The 20054-nt window shown below is 32.7% G+C and overlaps 1 protein-coding gene across 3 annotated transcripts in view; it reads left to right on the top strand.

Moving 5' to 3' along the window:
• LOC132922659 (rho GTPase-activating protein 20-like) overlaps nucleotides 1–20054 on the top strand; it is a 220929-nt gene that overhangs the window by 89553 nt on the left and 111322 nt on the right. The window contains exon 1 of one of the 3 annotated variants that reach the window (XM_060986287.1): nucleotides 17779–18699. The exons of the other annotated variants lie outside the window; for them this stretch is intronic. Within the exon in view, the coding sequence (XP_060842270.1) occupies nucleotides 18295–18699 (405 nt within the window). The 5' untranslated portion in view covers nucleotides 17779–18294. Of the gene's footprint in view, nucleotides 1–17778; nucleotides 18700–20054 lie in introns of those variants that run through there. 3 annotated transcript variants of the gene reach the window in all.

Genomic DNA, 20054 nt, shown 5'->3' with positions numbered 1-20054 from the left:
TCACGTTTATTATTTATTTTTATACTTCTTTATGGACAATTTCACTCGAAGTTCTGTTGTATACGTCGAAGTTATACGTATAATAAAATAATATTTATTGTGAAACCAATCCATACTCTTGATGACATCTCCTTAATGTAAAAAAATAAGTTATTGTGCCAATATAGAGTATAATGGAGGACAGAAACGTGATACCTATATTTGTTCTTTTTCATAATGCACATTGCACATATTTGACAATTAGCGTATTGTGTTAATTTATTTGCTGAGCGTTTTTTAGTAAACACACGCGTGTGACTGATTAATAACACTGCACTGGGATTGGTCCGTATTTACTACATATGTACAATGTACAGATACGAAGAAATCGTTAAATAATTAATAATTATTATTATCATTAGCATTTTTAAAAATTTTACTAAAACTGTATAGATACAGGTGTTTATTTTTTTTCTATTTTTGAACCATTTATTCATCCCCATCCTTGCCAAATAATATCACGATATATCATCGGCATTGCAATATCAATAAAAAAAAATGCTGCCCATATTATTGGTGTAATATGTTAACCGATTTTCTTAATTTTATATTTATATTCTTGGTTCTCTGTCCACACCCCTTAACTTAAATCGATCGTTGTTTTGTAAGTATTGTAACTTAATGCACTGCATCATATACCTAAATATGTCTATATAGACACAAAAACATATATTATAGTAATATACAGTTTATTAATAAGTATATATAGTTATAACGCCTATGCCTTACCTGCAGTGTGCCAGTATATACATACATAGCATACGTCGAATACGATGTTCAATGCCAAATCGATTTTAATACATCCAACCACGATGTGTGGTTATATACACGGAGAGTGCGCCTATATTTAAATACAAAGTAAAACACTCGCGCGCGTTATACTTACGCATACATACACTCACACACGCGCACGCGCGCTTGTATTATGTTGTACCGCATACCCATCCCATCATAGATATACGCAACGACGATCGACGAATAGGCATTTTACAACCGACAAGTCCGTCGAGGTTTACGTAATCCGTAATCGCATTCGCGAGGATATTCTGGTTATTATTATTTTACGAAAAGAGAAAAATAATGTAACACTATAATATTGTAAATATACAATAAACATATTAAATGTAAAATAATATTAGTATTTAAAACAATTTCATCTGCAAGAATTATATTTTTTTAATAATTAGGTACAGTCGTGCCGAATTCCTAATATTTAAAAAATGATATTTTAAAGTTTTAATGTATATATCTCAGCTATGTTTAATATTATCTTTACACATTCTTACACAAAATATAGCTAATTGATTGCATATATCATTATATGTTATTTATTAATTCATGAGCCATTGGATCTAATCATTTCGTATAATTCCAAAAACTAGTTTACATAATAGTATAATGCCTATCATTAATTATCGAATTATATTATTATAATATAAATAATTTTATTAAATAAACATCAGTTATTATTTATATGCTGTTATTGTTATTATAAATAATTATTATAATATCTGTAGTTTGATTACTTTATACATTTTAAACAGTGTAAAAATAATGGATTATTTTGTCTTGTACTGTGACAATTTTAAGTTTTAATGATGAACAGTGAGTCCCTAAAAAACGCAGAGTTTAGGACATACTCGTATTATTATGTACACGCCCATCTGAGAAATATTTAAAACTGGGTGGGTCGTTGTTTTGTGTATACGCGAAAATCATTTTTTTTGAAAATAGATTATGTTTATGTTTTGGTATGACCTAAACACACTATACTCGTACATGTTTGGAACTAAAATGTGCAGTGTGTGTGCACGCTAACATGCCGATGCAGTAAAGAATATTGAATGAAAATATGTATACAATAATCGTGTGCACTGTGCACTATCATTAAGTCATCATCTTGTCCGAACAGCTTAGCGATGTACAATTTTAAATATATAGTAATAACATAATAGTACCTACATATTATATTATACGTGCGCGTAATATTCTTGGTCTGATTTTAAACAGAACTCGTTTTCTTTGATAATAAAGAACATATAATAGCATTGAAACATTAATGTTATTTTTGTTTTGATTTTACATTATAAACATACGCACTTATTACATATTATATTTTATGCAATTTTTTTAATACCTACTTTAAACAACGTAAAAATCACCCTAAGACCGAAATACCAAGTACATCATTATAGTCATTCAAGTAGTCTAGTAGTGTTTAAAATCCGTCGACGTGTGGGTTAAACATAATAATATTTCATACAATCGTGGATAATGGCAAATGGGAATTAATAATTGTGTCGGTAATACTCATATACCATTTTAATGCTGCACAGGCCGTTCCTTAAATTATATAAAAAATCTAAGTATTTAAAAATATAGCCCTTAAGTATAGTATTTACTAATTCCAAAAATCAAAATTTGAATATATTCATTACTAAAGGAAAAAATTGGAATGCTTTATTATGTTTTATGAATCACTCTGTATATTACATTATTGCACGTTTGGTCAACTCGAAAATCGAAACGGGTGATTTAAGCGTTATTAACGTTATTATCGTAAACAAATTTCAGTAGACAATTTCATTTCGTAGAGCACGCTATTTCACTGATTATAATAAGTAATAACACTATTCGGTGGCCGCTGTAGAAGACCACTGAACTCAGATTATTATATTTTATATATTATATCGTCGGTGTAATAATAATCGTTCCCTCGGGTGCATTATGCATCACACACACACACATACTCACACACACACTCACACTATTGCATGTAATATAATTATTTATTATATAATGTTGCGCTTGACTTTCGGAGTAGTATGAGAAACGGATGAGGCGATAGCTGACTACCTCGCGCTTTAAGGGTATCGAGTCTCGAACTACACTACAACGCAGCCTGCAATGTCACACTAATGGTGTTCGTTTATAATAATATAGTTGTAGGTAATATAAAAAAGGCGCAACGTAAAACCGGTAACTCAAAATAATATTTATAGCGTCCGTAATAATTTATCTCTCCTTCGAACTAAACAGAGGAGAAGGGTATGCTGAAAGATTATAGACAGCCAATATGCTATCACAAAAATGTGTACCCATTTTTATGTATTGGGTATTCGGGTATGCGATATGTTTTATTCGTAGATATATGCCGCTTTGTGCTGATGTTATGGGACATTTTCGTATTCACGAGCGATTGCAGTATATATACCTATATATCGCATTATTATAATATTAGGTTTATGTATTTAGGTATTATATAAGCTGCATACACTTAAATATAATTATCATTTATTAGTATATGCCGAGGATAGCAACAGGCGATTTCAAACAGTTTTTTGCACACGCCTTCCCCCCACCATGCCATGCGGTGTATTATGAGTGCTATAAAACGACGCGATATATATGGCGTTAAACACGCGGTATGTATACAAAAAATATTATCACAATATTATGAGTCCTCGCTATAATTTACGTCTTTATAATAATATAGTATACACATTATTATATTATATGTTTTTGGTTATATACGTGTAGTTATTTCAAAATATTTACTTTCGTACAATATTCTTTTTAGTGTTACATGGCGTGGCAGTGTGGCACCTATATGTAATATATGTTTATACTTTATACCTATTATAAGTAATATAACGTACGAAGTATACGAGTATATAATATAATATATTGTAGGTATTGGTAGTATGTGTAGCTCTGTTCAACCATCGATTGCCAAATCAACTGTATTGTAATTATACACGTATAGAGGTACCCGATATATAAACTAATATACTAAAGTTTTATCTTTTATAGAGTATAGTAAATCGGTCTATTTTCCCGATAAAAACTACATCGGCGATTCAGTTCAGTAGTGCTCAAACGCTGTGTATAATAAGCGTAAAGCGTATATTCGTGATGCCGTGGGCCGTGGCATATAGGTGTTATGGGAAAAAATCTTCTAAACAAAATAATATTAAAAAACTCGACTACTCGTTGTTGGACAACGTTACACAAATTAGCATAATTAATCGAATATGTCATAAAAATCATACGACCCGTTGGCGGCCACTGCACACCGGTGTTTAATATTATTACTTTCGCGTATCGAATTCGTTATTATATTATTTATATTTTTTTCTTGACTCATTTTTATAGAACTGGAAACTACTAGTCTTAATTCTTAAGTCAAGGTCAGGTTTTTTCAAAACTAGAATTTTATATACATATATTTTATATAATATCTTACATATATTATATTCGAAACGATGCACCACAGGCTGACGTTTAAAACTACGTAGCATGCACGCACGTTGTACTGAACATAGAATCAACAGTTTTAATTTGAGTTAAGCACAATAATGATAAACTGATTGAAATGTCATAAACTCATAAATATAATATTAGTATAGTCAGTAGCGAATGTATTTTTTGTATTTTTCTTTTAGTCATATCGTCATATCAACTTGAGTTTTTTGTAACTGCAATCACCGGTCATTGATAAAAACCATTTTTAAAATTTAAAAAAAAACTACATACGCTATACTACATGTATATATATATATTAATATGTATAATTTTTCATTATACGTAGAATCTGCTGGTCAGGACTCTTGATGTGTCTAGCGTACACAATACGACATTTTTTGATTCGATTCATGCATACCTTCAAAAATCAACAAAAATGCTAAAATGTTATTAGAAGAGGATGGAAATCGTACAAAAAATCGAAAAAATGTTAGATATACCTATATATGCCTGCAAAGCAGATAAGTTTCCAAATTACGTACTGCGCACAATTATTAAAAAAATTAGAAAAAACGTTTACCTACATTTTTAATTATATACAGTTCTAAAATATATAAAACATTTATGAGAGTTAATTAAGAGAACCAAATCACATTCAAGTAATCATCTTCAAAAGTCACATTTTCATACATATGTTATTTAAGAAAAAGTTGAATTATTAACGACTGCAGACGAAGAAAACTCTATGAGACACCCTGTACCTACATACAAATATAAAATAATAAACGTACCGCAATGCATATGTATATATGTATATATATATATATTACCGGAGCAGAAAACGAGGCTCATTATTACCAGAAAGGTAATAGGAAAAAAACGAAAATAATAATATATAACAACATGGCCTGTGCTGCAGTGGGTGGATGTGAGCCTACTAAATTACGGGTTACCGCCGAGTAGGAATGTCTCGCGTGTTTCTCCGCGACGTGCACACTGCACATACATATATATTTATTATATAGGTGTACAATACTATACACGCGCGCGCGCGTAAACCAGCAGGGAGATATAATAAAGTATACTTATAATATGTTATGTCGCTGTTGTTAAAGTCACAGTCGTTGTGGTTGTTGTTCGTATTACGCAGGGACATATTTTCGAAAATTTGTGTATATTCGTGTATACATATGATGTTTATGAAAAATATTGTGATAATACACAATGTATACCTTTATTATATGTAAGTTATATTTTTATACTTGTGGTAATATTAGTCATGTGATGTTGAGCAGACACTGCATCCACACAGCAGCCGGACTGCAATGTCTTATTATAGATCATTAGAGCGAGTTACTTTTTTAGTAGTCTAATCGTGTCAGATGTATTATAATGATGAGAAGAATATTATAATATAATAATATACTCAATGAACAATACATTGTACAATTAATATAGTCACCGATGACCAATGTTCGATAACGACACGTGAAGCCGTGGGCTGCGTGGCTTGATGTCTGCAGTGAAAATGTAGGTATTTCGTTTTTTAATAATTTTGTTTACATGTTATATTTTTTTAGACATCTAGTATTAGAGTAATAATTTTACTTGTGCATGAACTTCTTGCAAGAAAAAATAACATTTTTGACCGATAATTTAAGAGAAAACGAAAGTTATAAACGTACCTACATATAATAATACTAAAATATTTCGGAAACACGAAGAATTCTTTAATTCTTAAAACTAACGGGAAAAGGATACTAAAGAGTAATGATGAATGATGACGCATTGAAACAGCTTACAGTATTTTAATAATCCATTACCAGAGTCTGCAGTTTAAATAGAATCCGATCTATTACCGCTGTAGATGTATATTTTATTATTGTATACATTGTGTGTATTGAAGGAAAGCAAGTAAATCAATTTGAAACGAAGTAATTATACGTTCATGACGAAAACTATAATTTATTGCTTGGTCGCTTATTCGTCCAAATTACAAAATACACTAAGTAATGAAAAAAAAATCCATATTTCCATATTGTTAGAATTTATTTTACTCTATTATTCTATAGTTCTATACAGAAAAACCGAATATAATTTATTAGTTATTTTGTGACATAAAGTCGTTTAAACCGATTGACCGGCATGGTGTTTACAATTGATTTTATACAAAACGAATACTTTGAACATTATTAAATTGAGGCTCTAAAACCTTGTTTAAAATAATTATAGAATACCTTAATTATTCTGACAAATTGACAGATTGCTAATATTATTGTAAATAAGTAACAGCGCATATACTCAATGAACGTTTCCGCAGTCTTATCGTCGCTATATTCAAGCACAAGAATTGGACAAGTTGTTTGCGTATATAATTTTATATTGTCCCATACAATGTATAATATATATTTGCAAAAAGGACGCGAATAATTTCGTAACACTCAACCGGTTTCGGCCAATGGTTTGGGCGGGTGAACGAGGAAAAGAGAAGAGAATTAAAAAAAATAAATAAATAAAAGAAGAACAAACCGCATTCCAACCGGTCACTTTGGATACTTCGGATCGTTAGTCAAACATTTTTTTTAAATTTTTTTTTTTTTTGTTGTAAGAGAGGGATGTATTATGATGATGTATGTTAAATGAATTATTAAGTCCCGGGTATAGGAGTTATAATATATATATATATCTTCTACTTATATAAAATATAATGTATGTTATATAGATAGAATATAAAGTTTGGTCACGATTAAGAAGTTATTAAAAACTATACCACAGAAAATATCAAATTAATACGGTAATAAGTTACTGTAATTACTATGCCTATATATTTAAATTGCCCCGTTGTGAAAATAAGAATACTAATTATTTTAGGTAAGGTTATAGGAATACTATATGAGTGAGAGATTGGCACGTGGTACGTGGAAAACACTGTGTAGGTGTAATATAGACAAATAAATTATAGGTGTAATATTAATAAACACGTTATACCTCACTTCCTCAGTTCTCAAGCTTAATATGTTCCAAAACTATCGATATTATGAACAAATTTTTCTTGTTATTCAAAAATATCCATCAAATACATCAAAAAAGTATGTAGCGAAATTTTCCCTGAAATAAAATACATATACAATATACTTGGCTAACTACTTAGTTAGTTGTAAACGTTTGTAATAATAATTTAAAATACGTATATTAATGTGTGTTAAAAAGTTAAATAAAATTAACAGAAAGTGAATCGAAGAAAAAGGTCTTATTATTTTAAAATACAAATTGGTCACCTCATATTTTATCTCAAACGCTAACCATGGTTTTAACAGACAAGTCGCTACAAGGATTGGAGAGGTAATATTATTAATTAATAATATAATAAGTAGTTGACATATAACCGTCCCCGGTAATTTAGTGTCTTTTCAATCATTACATACTACAATAAATGCAATTTGAAAGTTTTAAATTCAACATATCCGTCACAAACACAATATACACTTGTCACTATAGGAGTAAAATAATTATATTGTATTATAATATGATAGAATCCTGTCCTGTACAGGTAAATGCGTTCAAGTCACCAGGGTAACGGAACGCTGTGCATTGGCGTAAGCGATTTTTAATTGTCCACCACCGCCGCCCACCACAGTCATGTGTATAGAAATAATCATAATATATATACACCTATACCTCGCCCATGTGAGCAGACCTATTGGAATGTCCCACTATACGAGTGTTGAGTGTGAGTAGTATACTATAGTATAAGTAGTATTTATTATTATGGTGTATATAGACGGCCGCCACTGCAGCGGCCGCTTAGTGGTGAGTCATAACATAAGATATGTCGGCGGCAGCATCGGTGCATATTATATACACGATTGACTCGCTCGATAGGAAAGATGATAAAGTGATGCAGATAGGGAGGAGAGTATAATATTATAGTCCACATTCAAAAAAAACCAATCGATGGTTTCTTAACACCCGTATGTATTCACTCGTAGCATCATCTATTTATTTTGACGAGTTATAAAATTATGAAATTTACGTAGAAGGCTCTTATAAATGTAAAAAATTGTTTTTCCAAAAGCTTAGTTCAGAGAAGAATTATTCTTACAAATCTGACTAAGGAACAATAAATTACAGTAAAGCAGTGAACATCATGAAAAGATTTGATTGATTTAAAATTAAAAATAACCCCAATGCTTTAATTGCTTTTAGGTAAATTTATATATCTATATGAATGAAGAAAATAATATTCAACTGGAAGGTTACACCAAGGCCACGCATATTCTCTACTTTATAAAAATACCTATCACTGATAGGTATTCGTGTGAAATGAATCCTTTAAACATGTTGAAACACTTAGATTAAAAATAATAATACAGAACGTTATTTACGATAAAGATTGTGTAATAGAGTTTAAGATCATCAGAAAAAAATGTAAGCTTATAATAATTTAAAAAAACTGACGATATCTGCAATTAAAAATATTAGAATCAACTAAGGGGTCAGATAGCCTTGAGGCATAATGATGGAGATTGGAGGTTACAGGGAATTTAGAAGATAAATACAATAATATATACTACTCGTTGACAGTAGTTTGTCAAATACAATCTACACCAGTTTTTGAGATAACTATAAAGAGGCTTAATATAAATAAAAAAAATAAGAATTTCATAGTTAATTGAACCATATGCTTTACGAATATCATGCAATAGCAACTCAGCTTACTTATTATAAAATACTAGGCTCAGTGTCAGATCAATTCATTAGAAAGTCAGTGTCGCTTATTATATCCTTTTGGGTATCATTATTATTTTTTTTAATTTTTTTAAAATTTTCCAAAACGATGGTTCTTTAATTAAAATACCAATATACACAAAACGCATTATTTCGAAAATTCATATAATAATTTGTTGAGTCATTTGTTTTTTTTTAATAGTTTGTGGTATTTATTAATTGCTCAGATCATATTTTTTTTACAATTTAGGGAAAGTAGATTTTACATTATTAATTTTGGGAGTATGTTTTTATTTTATAGTTTTATAAACTAATTCATAAATAATATTAATCAATATTAGTAGAAAGGTTAGGTTATTGATCTCACAGGATAAAGTTCCTTTTAAATAAGCACAAACCGCAAACAATAGTTCCGAGTTTGTATACCATAATAATTTCCGCTTTGGAAAGTAATTATTGAAGAATTGAATAAAAACGATTTGTTGAATTTTAATTTTTAATAACATTTTTTGTGGAAAGGACAGCGCAGATGTCACAATATTGTACAGAAAAATATCGTACGCTACCGATCCACGCGAAATTCACACACCAATTTTGTTTAAAAAAACAAAACAAAACAAAGAAAAACCGCAGTAGTCATAATATAGCAGTATAATTACAGCGTGCATCGTTGCATCGTTTCTACTGGGAAACGTGTGTCGGTCGACCGAGAGAGTCATTAATAATAGAGCGCTAAACGTGTAATTCCGGTGCTGTATATTATACATTTATACATGATGTATATAATAATATAATATGGGTATACGTCTTAATTAAATGTCAACGTTAAAAATAGGTTTGCTCAGACCCCTTTTTTAATCGGTTTCCACGACACGTTGTCAATGTCGAAATACATAATATTATTTTGTCTCCATATTGCCCGGTAGGTATATTATTATAATATAACGCGGAATATTTTTTGAAACGGGGCTTTGTTCGACCCTCGACATTTTAATATCCTACGGGACTACTAGTGTTTACCTAACGACGTTGCTACTCGTAAATTCGGTGCGCAATGTATTTAATTTTTATATATATAAGCGTGCAGCAGCGTTGTTGTACCTAACTTGTAATATTGTACGTGCTGCAGTATAACTCGTGGCGGCAGAGACAATTAAAACCATCAAAAAAACCGTTTCACTCCCCCACGCCATCACCGCCTGGGCTAACCTATGGCCTATTACGCGTAGGTATAGTACAGGTAGGTACAGCTAGTAGGTATAGGTTGGTATTCGGTAGTAAATACGATTTTGGTTTGGTTTTATTATTATTATTATTATTATTATTATTTTTTTTTTTTAATTTACTCCCGAGAAACCGGTTGTTTACGCGGTGTATACGTGTATACTATACCATACGTACATCCGACGGGGTTGTGCCGCGATGATGACGACAACGACGGCGATAATAAAATATTAGAATTATTATTAAACCCTCGTCGGGCGGCCACTCCGACAACCAACCACCTGCAGCGGAGGAGATGCGTCGACGCTCGGTCCGAGACAGGTGCTGCGTAGTAAATAGGTACATAATAATATTATTATGTATTATATAGAAATAGTTTTTCTCTGGGGCCACCACCACCAAACACGTGCCGCCGTCCGCTTCACCTTCTCAACCCCGCGCAACAAGCACGCCCGTCTATAGTCTGTCGATCCCTCTCTGCGGCACAATTTCGTTTTACCGTACACCGTATTAATTTATCCGTATGTCTTAAGACGCGCGCAAAGGAGATGTACAGACAAAAATACAAAAAAAACATATATATTTATAATAATATACATTATGAATTATTATCGTGTAATATATTACAGCCCTTATTACAGTCATCAGCGGAGAGTATGAGAGTATTCGGAATATTTTACTGCAGACAACGTGTAACGCGTACATATATAATATCTGCTATAATCAATAACCACTATACATCTGATATCGATGTACACGCCTGTTATAATATCATAACATATTATTTTATTGGGTGCAATAATTGGACGAATAATAACAATTATTATTTATACGATAATCGATCGAATAGCAACACCGTTTCGGGCGGCCATTATATTGCGCCGTGAACAGAAAAATGACGCGCATCGGCGGAGGTGAAGAGAAAATACATCGTATGGGTGCCCACCTAATATTATTATATAATATAATACAGTGTGATCCATCGTGTTCGTCTCGTTTGCTTGTGACGACTTTATCGGAAAACACGGTGGACTTCCCTGTATATATAGACACAAAGACACAAAGTAGCAGTAGGATATAGCGTGAAGCTCGCCATATTAATATTATAATCGCGTATCCGCGCGTGTAGATATAAAGATTAGTCACCCAACAAAAAACTGTTGGTAAATCGCCAAAGAATCCGCGAAATTTAAAATGATTACGAATCAGCAATGTGATCAGATGTTTTACTATATACGTTGGTTATTGTACGCGGAACGACTTAATTTGCATGGAGTGTTACGATCGTTTTCTATAAAAAAAATAAATTTATAGGTACTCACTACACTATAATGACGCGTGTAATTTATGACGACATATTAAAATAATAATAATTTGTAATAATATTATATCATGACTACGACTGATTATTCCGTTGCAGTTGACGTGAACTTGACTATAACAGAAATAACCGAAATGGACGCACAAGAGATAGACAATCAAAAATATAAAAGTTGAATGATTAATATAATAAATATAAATATATTGTACAATTATATATATATATATATATATATATATATACAATATACATAATATATGTTGGCCAATTAAATATACGTTATCGCGCGGTATACGAAATATGAGTATTATTATAAATACATAAAAGGAAAAAGTTTTCAACGGAATATGTAGGTAATAAGTACCTATACTATATAATGTTTACTATACATTATAATCGCATGTAACTGTAATTTTAAAGGGAAACGTTAAAATTATTAGCTTTTTACACCACACGGGCACGGGCGTATTTATTATATATTATTTTCATAATCAAGTAAAAATCTTAGTCATGTACATATGTACACAGTTATTAAAAATAAATAAAAATTAATTTTAATATGTAATATTATATCTATTATAATTATGTATTTCTACGTCCATTATTGTTTATCGAGGCGATAATATCACAAAAATCATACAATAAAAACACTATCTGTACGCTGTGTCGCTGTTAACTCCTTGTTAATTATTATATTATTATGCATCTAATATCTATACCTTACTAATTATTTTATCCAACTTAAGTTATCGGTACTATTGTTATTAATACTCAATATATTATAAGAAATATGTACGTGTATAATAGTTCTAAATAAATATCTAATCAACATAATCGCACACTGGGGTATTATTATGCTCATATACGGTATTATGATATTAAACTTATTGATGTAAGTTCCTAATAATACAATACAAATTATAAATGCATATAATATTAATCAATTTTATCCAAAACGTATTTATGTTCAAAATAGAAATGTTTATGAATTGTAAGACGTTATTAAATTACAAGTTGCAGCTTACAAGGCATAAAATGGGATTAAGAATCAGTATCGTTATAATATTACACACACTGCACATACTAGGTTCTACAACTACTTACATCGTTGTTTCATTGTGTTTGATAATAAAACTTATGAGTTCGACTCGTGTACTGAAAACGAACGAATTAAATAATAATAAATATCAAGATAACTGTACAGTATATACATGTATAGTGTATACATTGTACAGATTATACAATAAACATAGATTTCAAAAGAAGGATTGTCAAAAAAATAATAATAATAAATAAAGGATAAAAAAAGAACATTTACTCGAGAGTATATACTTTAGAAAAGAAAAAAAGAAGACGTTATATATTCATACACGCAGCTTAACATTGAAATATTTTGTTCGTATTAAAAACGAATTCGATTTGAACACTTCAAGGACCTGCAGGAAGTGTTACGACGACGACCGTGACCAAAATATAGCCGACCTTTTAGACTTTGTTGGTGGTAATAATCCTCCTTTTGTTGGTACTGAGGCACCGTGCGGTCGTTAGGTTTGTATACCGTTAACTCGCGTTGTGTGTACCTCATCTGTTCCCCGCAACCACTGTGTACTCGCGAGTCCCCTTTTTAGCGATTATTTCATTATATATATATATATATATATAAATATATTTATGCCACCACGGCAGAACATTACGCCACATTAAATATTCGCCTGTTATGAACAGCCTCGAGGTCTGTAATGATCTCCTCTTCTTCTACATACGACGGCGGCGAGACGACGACGTTAAGAAAGAAATAATACGAGCGAGAGAGAAAAATCGACTATCATATATATATTATGTATAAATATATATATATTATTCACAATGTCTTGGGGAAAGTCGTGCTGGCGCGTCAGCGTGTTTAAATAGGTGTATAATACACACACACACACACACACACACATATATATATATACACATATACGCATAGCTGGAAGCCGAACTGCGCCGCTGCAGTTGTCAATACATATTTTATACGTGTACATGTGTATATGTCCTATAGTATATCTCTATGATTTCACCGTGCAAATCGAAAATAAAAACGGGCTTTTATAAATTGCACGTGACCTCGACCGGTGCGCTAATTACCGCCTCCCTCTTCCCCGTGGTATTGTATATACCTATAACCTATAAATATATAAAACATTATACTTACATCAGTCGTATACGACGTAGACCTACCCTGCACAGCGGCGTGGTGTCCAGTTCCCACAAGACGACAAAACCCTTTTCGATCAAGGTTGCTTTTTTTATTTTACTTTTCGCCCCCGACGATTGACGGCTGCAGGTGTACGCACATCTATATTCTCGTCAGTGTGCAATACACGACATGTAGCATCTGTCGCGCATGTGTCCGCGACGGACGGCAGCCGCCCGGGATATTGTTAAATTTTTTTTTTACTTTTAAACCCGTAATTGTATCCAACAGAATAGCACCGTGGTGCACGACATGATATTATAATACAATGTTATCGTATAACGTATACCTACACCACATAGGTACAAGTACATATAGCTCTTGTAACTGTGTTGTTGCGCGCAGCGTATACCTATATATACCTATATCTACAAATGCGTTTGTTTTTGGATTGACTACAGTATACTGCATCATAATATTTTCACTTAATACCATCATGAGTTTTGTGTTTAACGTGTCTTTCGAATTCAAATCTCGTAACGATCATGTAGAGGACACTTTAGCCAACAGTATAGTCCATCAAAATCTAGTATTGCCGTATTGGATCCATATAAAAAATATGTTAGTAATATAACGAAATACATCGTATATTCAACTGAATCAACTCTGTGGTGGTTGGTGGAGGTGGTATAGGGTAATGTGTAGTTGCATAGTCATGTCTGAAAAATCTGTAATAAGCTGTTAAAAGGGGAATATTTCACTAGATATGTATTAATTATATTATATTAATTATTATTATATATATATATATACTGTATAGGTAATTTTAAATATTAGTTATATAGTTAATGTGTAGTGATTTACCTATAGATAGATTACCTATAGGTACGATTACCCGCTGTATAGTGTCATTGAGTAAAGCACTAAAGCGTGCAGCATATTAATATATACTGTATGCAGTGTATAATGCACTTCCGATGGAAAGTCAACCAATTCACTCTTGCGGAACACAACCACCTTGGGCGTGTCGATTGCGTTCTTGTAAATTTCTTCTCGTTCCAACACATATTATGATATCAAAACGAATTAATTAGGAAACATTATCCACACGACAAGGATTACGCAATTTTTCGCGAAAACAATCAGTACGACCGTATACAATATATTACATGGTAAGTTAATACATGTCGGAGTCAATAAATTTAAATCATTATACGGACGATATAGGTAGTATATATCTATATAAGATTATAAATAGATTATAGGATGTAGGTACTGAGTATTTGATTATTTATTATTTTATATTATTATTAATATTATACATTGACAGCGGATCAATATGATAATTTAAGCACTTTATGATTTATTATGGTGACTGATTAATATGTATATTGTACCTATACATATTTATAATAATTACCTATACTAATAAAGTAGTGAATGTCCACACCACTCTCGACAAACAACAGATTAATTATTCGTTTAAAAAAATTAAAAATCTTCAAGGTTTTTAATTAAATATTCAATATATTATTCAAAACTTATAAGACATCATGAATATATCTAAAACTTAATACCTACAATACGACCACATAAGGAAATAATAATAATAAAAAAAAAATGTATTATACTATTAATAGTATTAACATTGATTATACAAATATTTTTGTAAATATAATCCGTTTATATGAAACAATTTATATGTGTAAGCGCATTATTAGAATTGTTTTAATGAATTTTAAATATATTTTAAATATTTTAATAAAATATAATATTCTTCATACTATAAAAATCATAATATTACAAACAACACTATTTAATAGGTATAAAGGTACATAATGAATAATTAATAGTCTGGAATTCTGGATAATAAACTTTCGTCGAATTAGTTCATTGAAACTAGTGAAAAAATTAGAGCATTAATTTCCACTATGAAGGATTCAGTATTCATACTTGTAACTAGTCAATACTGAATAGAGATTTGCAACGGTACAACTTTTAAAATTGATGTTATATTTCTTTATAAGATGTCGAATTGTTCTTAATTACTAATTACTAATTAGTAATACTTAGTCGAACTTTTTGTAGTCTGTTACAAGATTGTTATATTTAATTAGCGTAGAAATATACTTAAGCAATGGGATAAAACCCGTTCGACTTTGTATTCGTAAAATATTAATTCCAAAAGTTGTACAGTTAAAAATCAATTACTCAGTATCGTAGCACATATTATTAGGTATTGATAGTTATATTATACAGTGGAAATTAAAGTGCTCGAAATTTCTCCGATAATTTCGCGGACCTAATTGAATCGCAATATATATATGAAATGTAGGTCTTATATTAAAACAACGCCCTCATCGTGGCCTCATTAATAATTTGTCATCAAGTTCATGTCTAGCGATTCATTTAAATAAAATTATTCTTTATCGGCACATAGTGTATCACGTCAGGAAGGTTGTATCTCATGCAGTCATGCTCATACAAGTTATACATATTTTCCACGTGGTCGTTTTGCACTGTCATCACAATAATGTATAGTAGTGTACTTACCACACTTCCACCTATACCTGTGTACAATATTATTATATGTATTATACAAGACTACAAGAGGTTCGTTTAACGACCGCAATCGAGATAATAATATTATGGTCTATTAAAACGGTTGCAAACCATCGCAATGTGCTTTTAGTTTGTAGTAGGTTTTAATTGAATCGCGGTTGGTTAATGAACCCATTACAATGCGTATTGAAATATAGTTATAGGTAACTGCGTGTAGTCTGTTCGCGGAAGGTAATAGATACCGCATAACAATAAATGTGTTAATAAATGTAATAATGGTGTTCCGGCCACAAATCACAATTATTGGCCGTTTATAATTATATATAAAAAAAAAAAAAAAAAATGAAGAATCGAAGTGATCGAATTGGAGTAATTATTGCAGTTTGGTGTTTTGGAATTCGGTGATTCGATCAATTACTCCAGGTGATACTTATTATTTATTAATCATACCATAATACCTATATAAATACAAAATACAAATATACAATTAATATATTAATATATACCTACACGGCTGTCGGCTATACGTACGACGAAAGTTCTCGCTACTGCATTTGCGCTTGATGATAATGAGTGTCCGGCTTTACCCGAATCGATAATTTTTTTATTTCTCAGAAATCTTATCGAACCGCAATATAACCGTGGTTGTAGAAATTATTTTTTTTAAAGAATGTCATTGACCCGTCATCGTCAACGTGCGTAAATATATCCAGTATAGTATATAGTATTGTGTGCGATGTGTGCGTACAATACATGTGGGGAGAGAATAGTATATTTTGGTACAGTCGGACGTCGGTATAGATACAAACTGCTGCAGCAAAAACGTGTGCAAATTTTAATCCGAACTCAAAAAAAAAAACAAATATGTTCGTCATCCGACGGCGACAAGTACTCGCGAACTTGGGCACGCGATATAATATAATATCACAATTTATAAAAACGTGTTTATTATACCGTTGTCCGATCCCGGTGTGGTTTTCGCCTCGAGGCATACAAATATATATTATAATTATTTTGTATACGATATAATATACGCACATACTATATATTATTATAATATATATAAAATATAATAATAATATGAAACAAATCACATATTATACCAACAACAGACGCGTATAGTAATACCTCCCGAGTCCGTTTGTAGCGGTCGTGGTGAGGAGGTCAAGCGTTACCCGGGGCGACCTTGGGGAGGTGCACCGTCCAGGGCCAAAGGGGTTGATCAGCGGCTGCTGCGGCGTCGCCGGCGGCGAGCTCATCGGAAATTCCCGGGCGCCGGTGAACCGTGTGCGTGCCTCCTATATAATATAATATTGTAGTGATGGTCGGTATGGTGGTGGTCGGAGTGGACGGCGGTGTCGGAGAGGGGAGGCCGCTGCCGCCGTCAATTGACGGGGCGGACCGGAGCGGGTGAGAGGCACGCACAACACGCAAACATACACACACACACACACACACACACGAACGCAGCCGTCGGCTCAGCGGCGGCGACGAGCAGCTACGCGGCTTCGGGATTTTTAATGGTTTGTCTGGGCAGCCGGATCAGTGTGTTGCCGCGAACTGGTTGTGTAAGGACGTGCGTTGTCGCCGGTCGTTCCGATGTTATATTATTATTTTCGTCGAGTTTCCACCGTACCACAATAATAATTATAATTCTTTCTCACCCGTTGTGTGTGTTCGCGTGCGCGCGTCTACCGTCTCTTCGGGAGCCCGTTTCTAGCGCGGTATTAAAAAATCTATAATATTTTTTTATTCGATACCGCCACCGTATGCGTCGAGTGTTGATTTTCGTTATTCAGTGTTGTGTCGTATGCGTATACGTGTTAGTGCGTTAAACACAGATTACGCGAATATTATTACAATCTAGAGGTATACGGTATCCGACCCTACGGTGTGCGATGCGCGTGTGCGTGCGATAGACGTTCGTACTTGCGCTTGGACTGTGATACAGTCGTTACTTTTTCCGGACCGGGTTTGATGTGCCGCACCTCCAGCAATGTTCGGTTCCATCATCAATCGCTTTCAGACGTTCTCGCCGACCACGTCGCCGGTGACCTCGCCGAAGATGTCGCGGCGCAAGTACAAGAGCCCAGCGCACCGGCGCAGTCTCAAGGACGAGTACAGGGACGTACAATCCGAGCCCGAAGATGCCTGTTGCTCGGGGCCGTCGTCGGCTACCATCGGTTATCACCGTGGCCTGACACTGCAACATCAATTGCAGCAGAACGTCGGAAGTCCTTCGCCGTCGTCGGCGAAAAAGAACCGCAGCAGGAAGCAGCTGCTGTTGATCAAATCAAAGTCCACGGCCCGATTGGATATATCTGCCCCGGTGGCTGGCCCTGTGATCAGCAATTATCACCAAGGGTCCAAGTCCATGGGAAGGCTGGACGGTCTAAGACAGGTTCGTTTTTCGTATATAATAATATGCCGGTTGATCTTTCTCGTTCATTGCTCGCGTGTCAGTTTAAACTTAACGGTCTTTTCGTTAGTATAATACATTTACAGTTTTTTTTAAATTTTTTATAAAATAAATTATTTACAATCTGTACAGATTTACAATACTCCACGATCGTGGTCAACTCCTTGATAGATAATTCTAAGTTCCAACTGAAAATCACTCTTCGATTACGCATATTACCAGCTTTTATTTCCGACATATTTGTAATAATAAAGTATAATACGTATTATAATAGTACATTGTATAGGTATACAGACAATGAGATAGTCAATTTCGATTCATCTATTAATCACACGCGGTGCATTACGTAAGACGGGCATATTATCAATTTTTAACGTCGCCGTCATCATCGTCACCGTTCCACGTGCGGTTTTCAATAATTGCGTCTTATATACCTATAGGCAGATAGGAGAACGCGCTGTGCGTTGTTTACAGACTACATCCACTGTACTACCACTATAACTACTATACTATACGTAACATAAATGCCTACTGGGCACTGGCAAATGAAACGAAAGCTATAATTGACTTAAATGCGTGTGATACAGAGATTCAACAATACAGATAATACTATTAACTGGATAATATATTTTTTTTTTATTTCGTCCCAGCCACCGCTGTCATGGCATAAATATATTTTGAAAGTGTAACGAATATACCCGTTTTTTTGAAATATATGCGTATATATATCGCGGATCCAAATAACATAAACACTGGCTTTTGAGTTTTGACACAAAATTTATACGACAACCGTTATGTTAAAGTGTTATGCAATACAACGATCCATTGCTCGTATAAATCATAGTTTTTGTATGGGTAATATTATGTATCCAATTCCAATACAAAATCTACTATCGATCGATGTACAGTCTACAGTGTCCACTAGGATAGTTCCTGCATAAGTTGTATATATATATATCATATTATTATTTTTTATTTGTATCTAATATCTATTGATGATATGTACACCTAGTATCATATATTCTAAAATAAAATAGGAATAAAGTTGTGATGACGTAACATTATTATGTGCATTGTGCACGTTGTTGCTTTTGTGAACATTTCCCGGTGCCGTATGCGAAGAGACCCTTCGTCAAAAACGGCCATGGTATCATGTATATATATATATATTACCTATAGGTTATGTACTAATGTAGCACATCATCACTCGTTAGGATATCGTTTGTTCTTCCAGTTACCAGTAATAGGTACAGTCAGTACACATATTATTATGTACGTGCGATCGGTGGGAATGGATTTTTTTTTTGTTATTATTATTATTATCGTTTTACGCGCGG

This window comes from Rhopalosiphum padi, chromosome 2 (genome assembly GCF_020882245.1).
Source record: "Rhopalosiphum padi isolate XX-2018 chromosome 2, ASM2088224v1, whole genome shotgun sequence".
In the NCBI taxonomy this organism is placed as follows: domain Eukaryota; kingdom Metazoa; phylum Arthropoda; class Insecta; order Hemiptera; family Aphididae; genus Rhopalosiphum; species Rhopalosiphum padi.
Note: the sequence above shows the minus strand (reverse complement) of the source record. Positions and strands in the feature narration are given on the sequence as shown.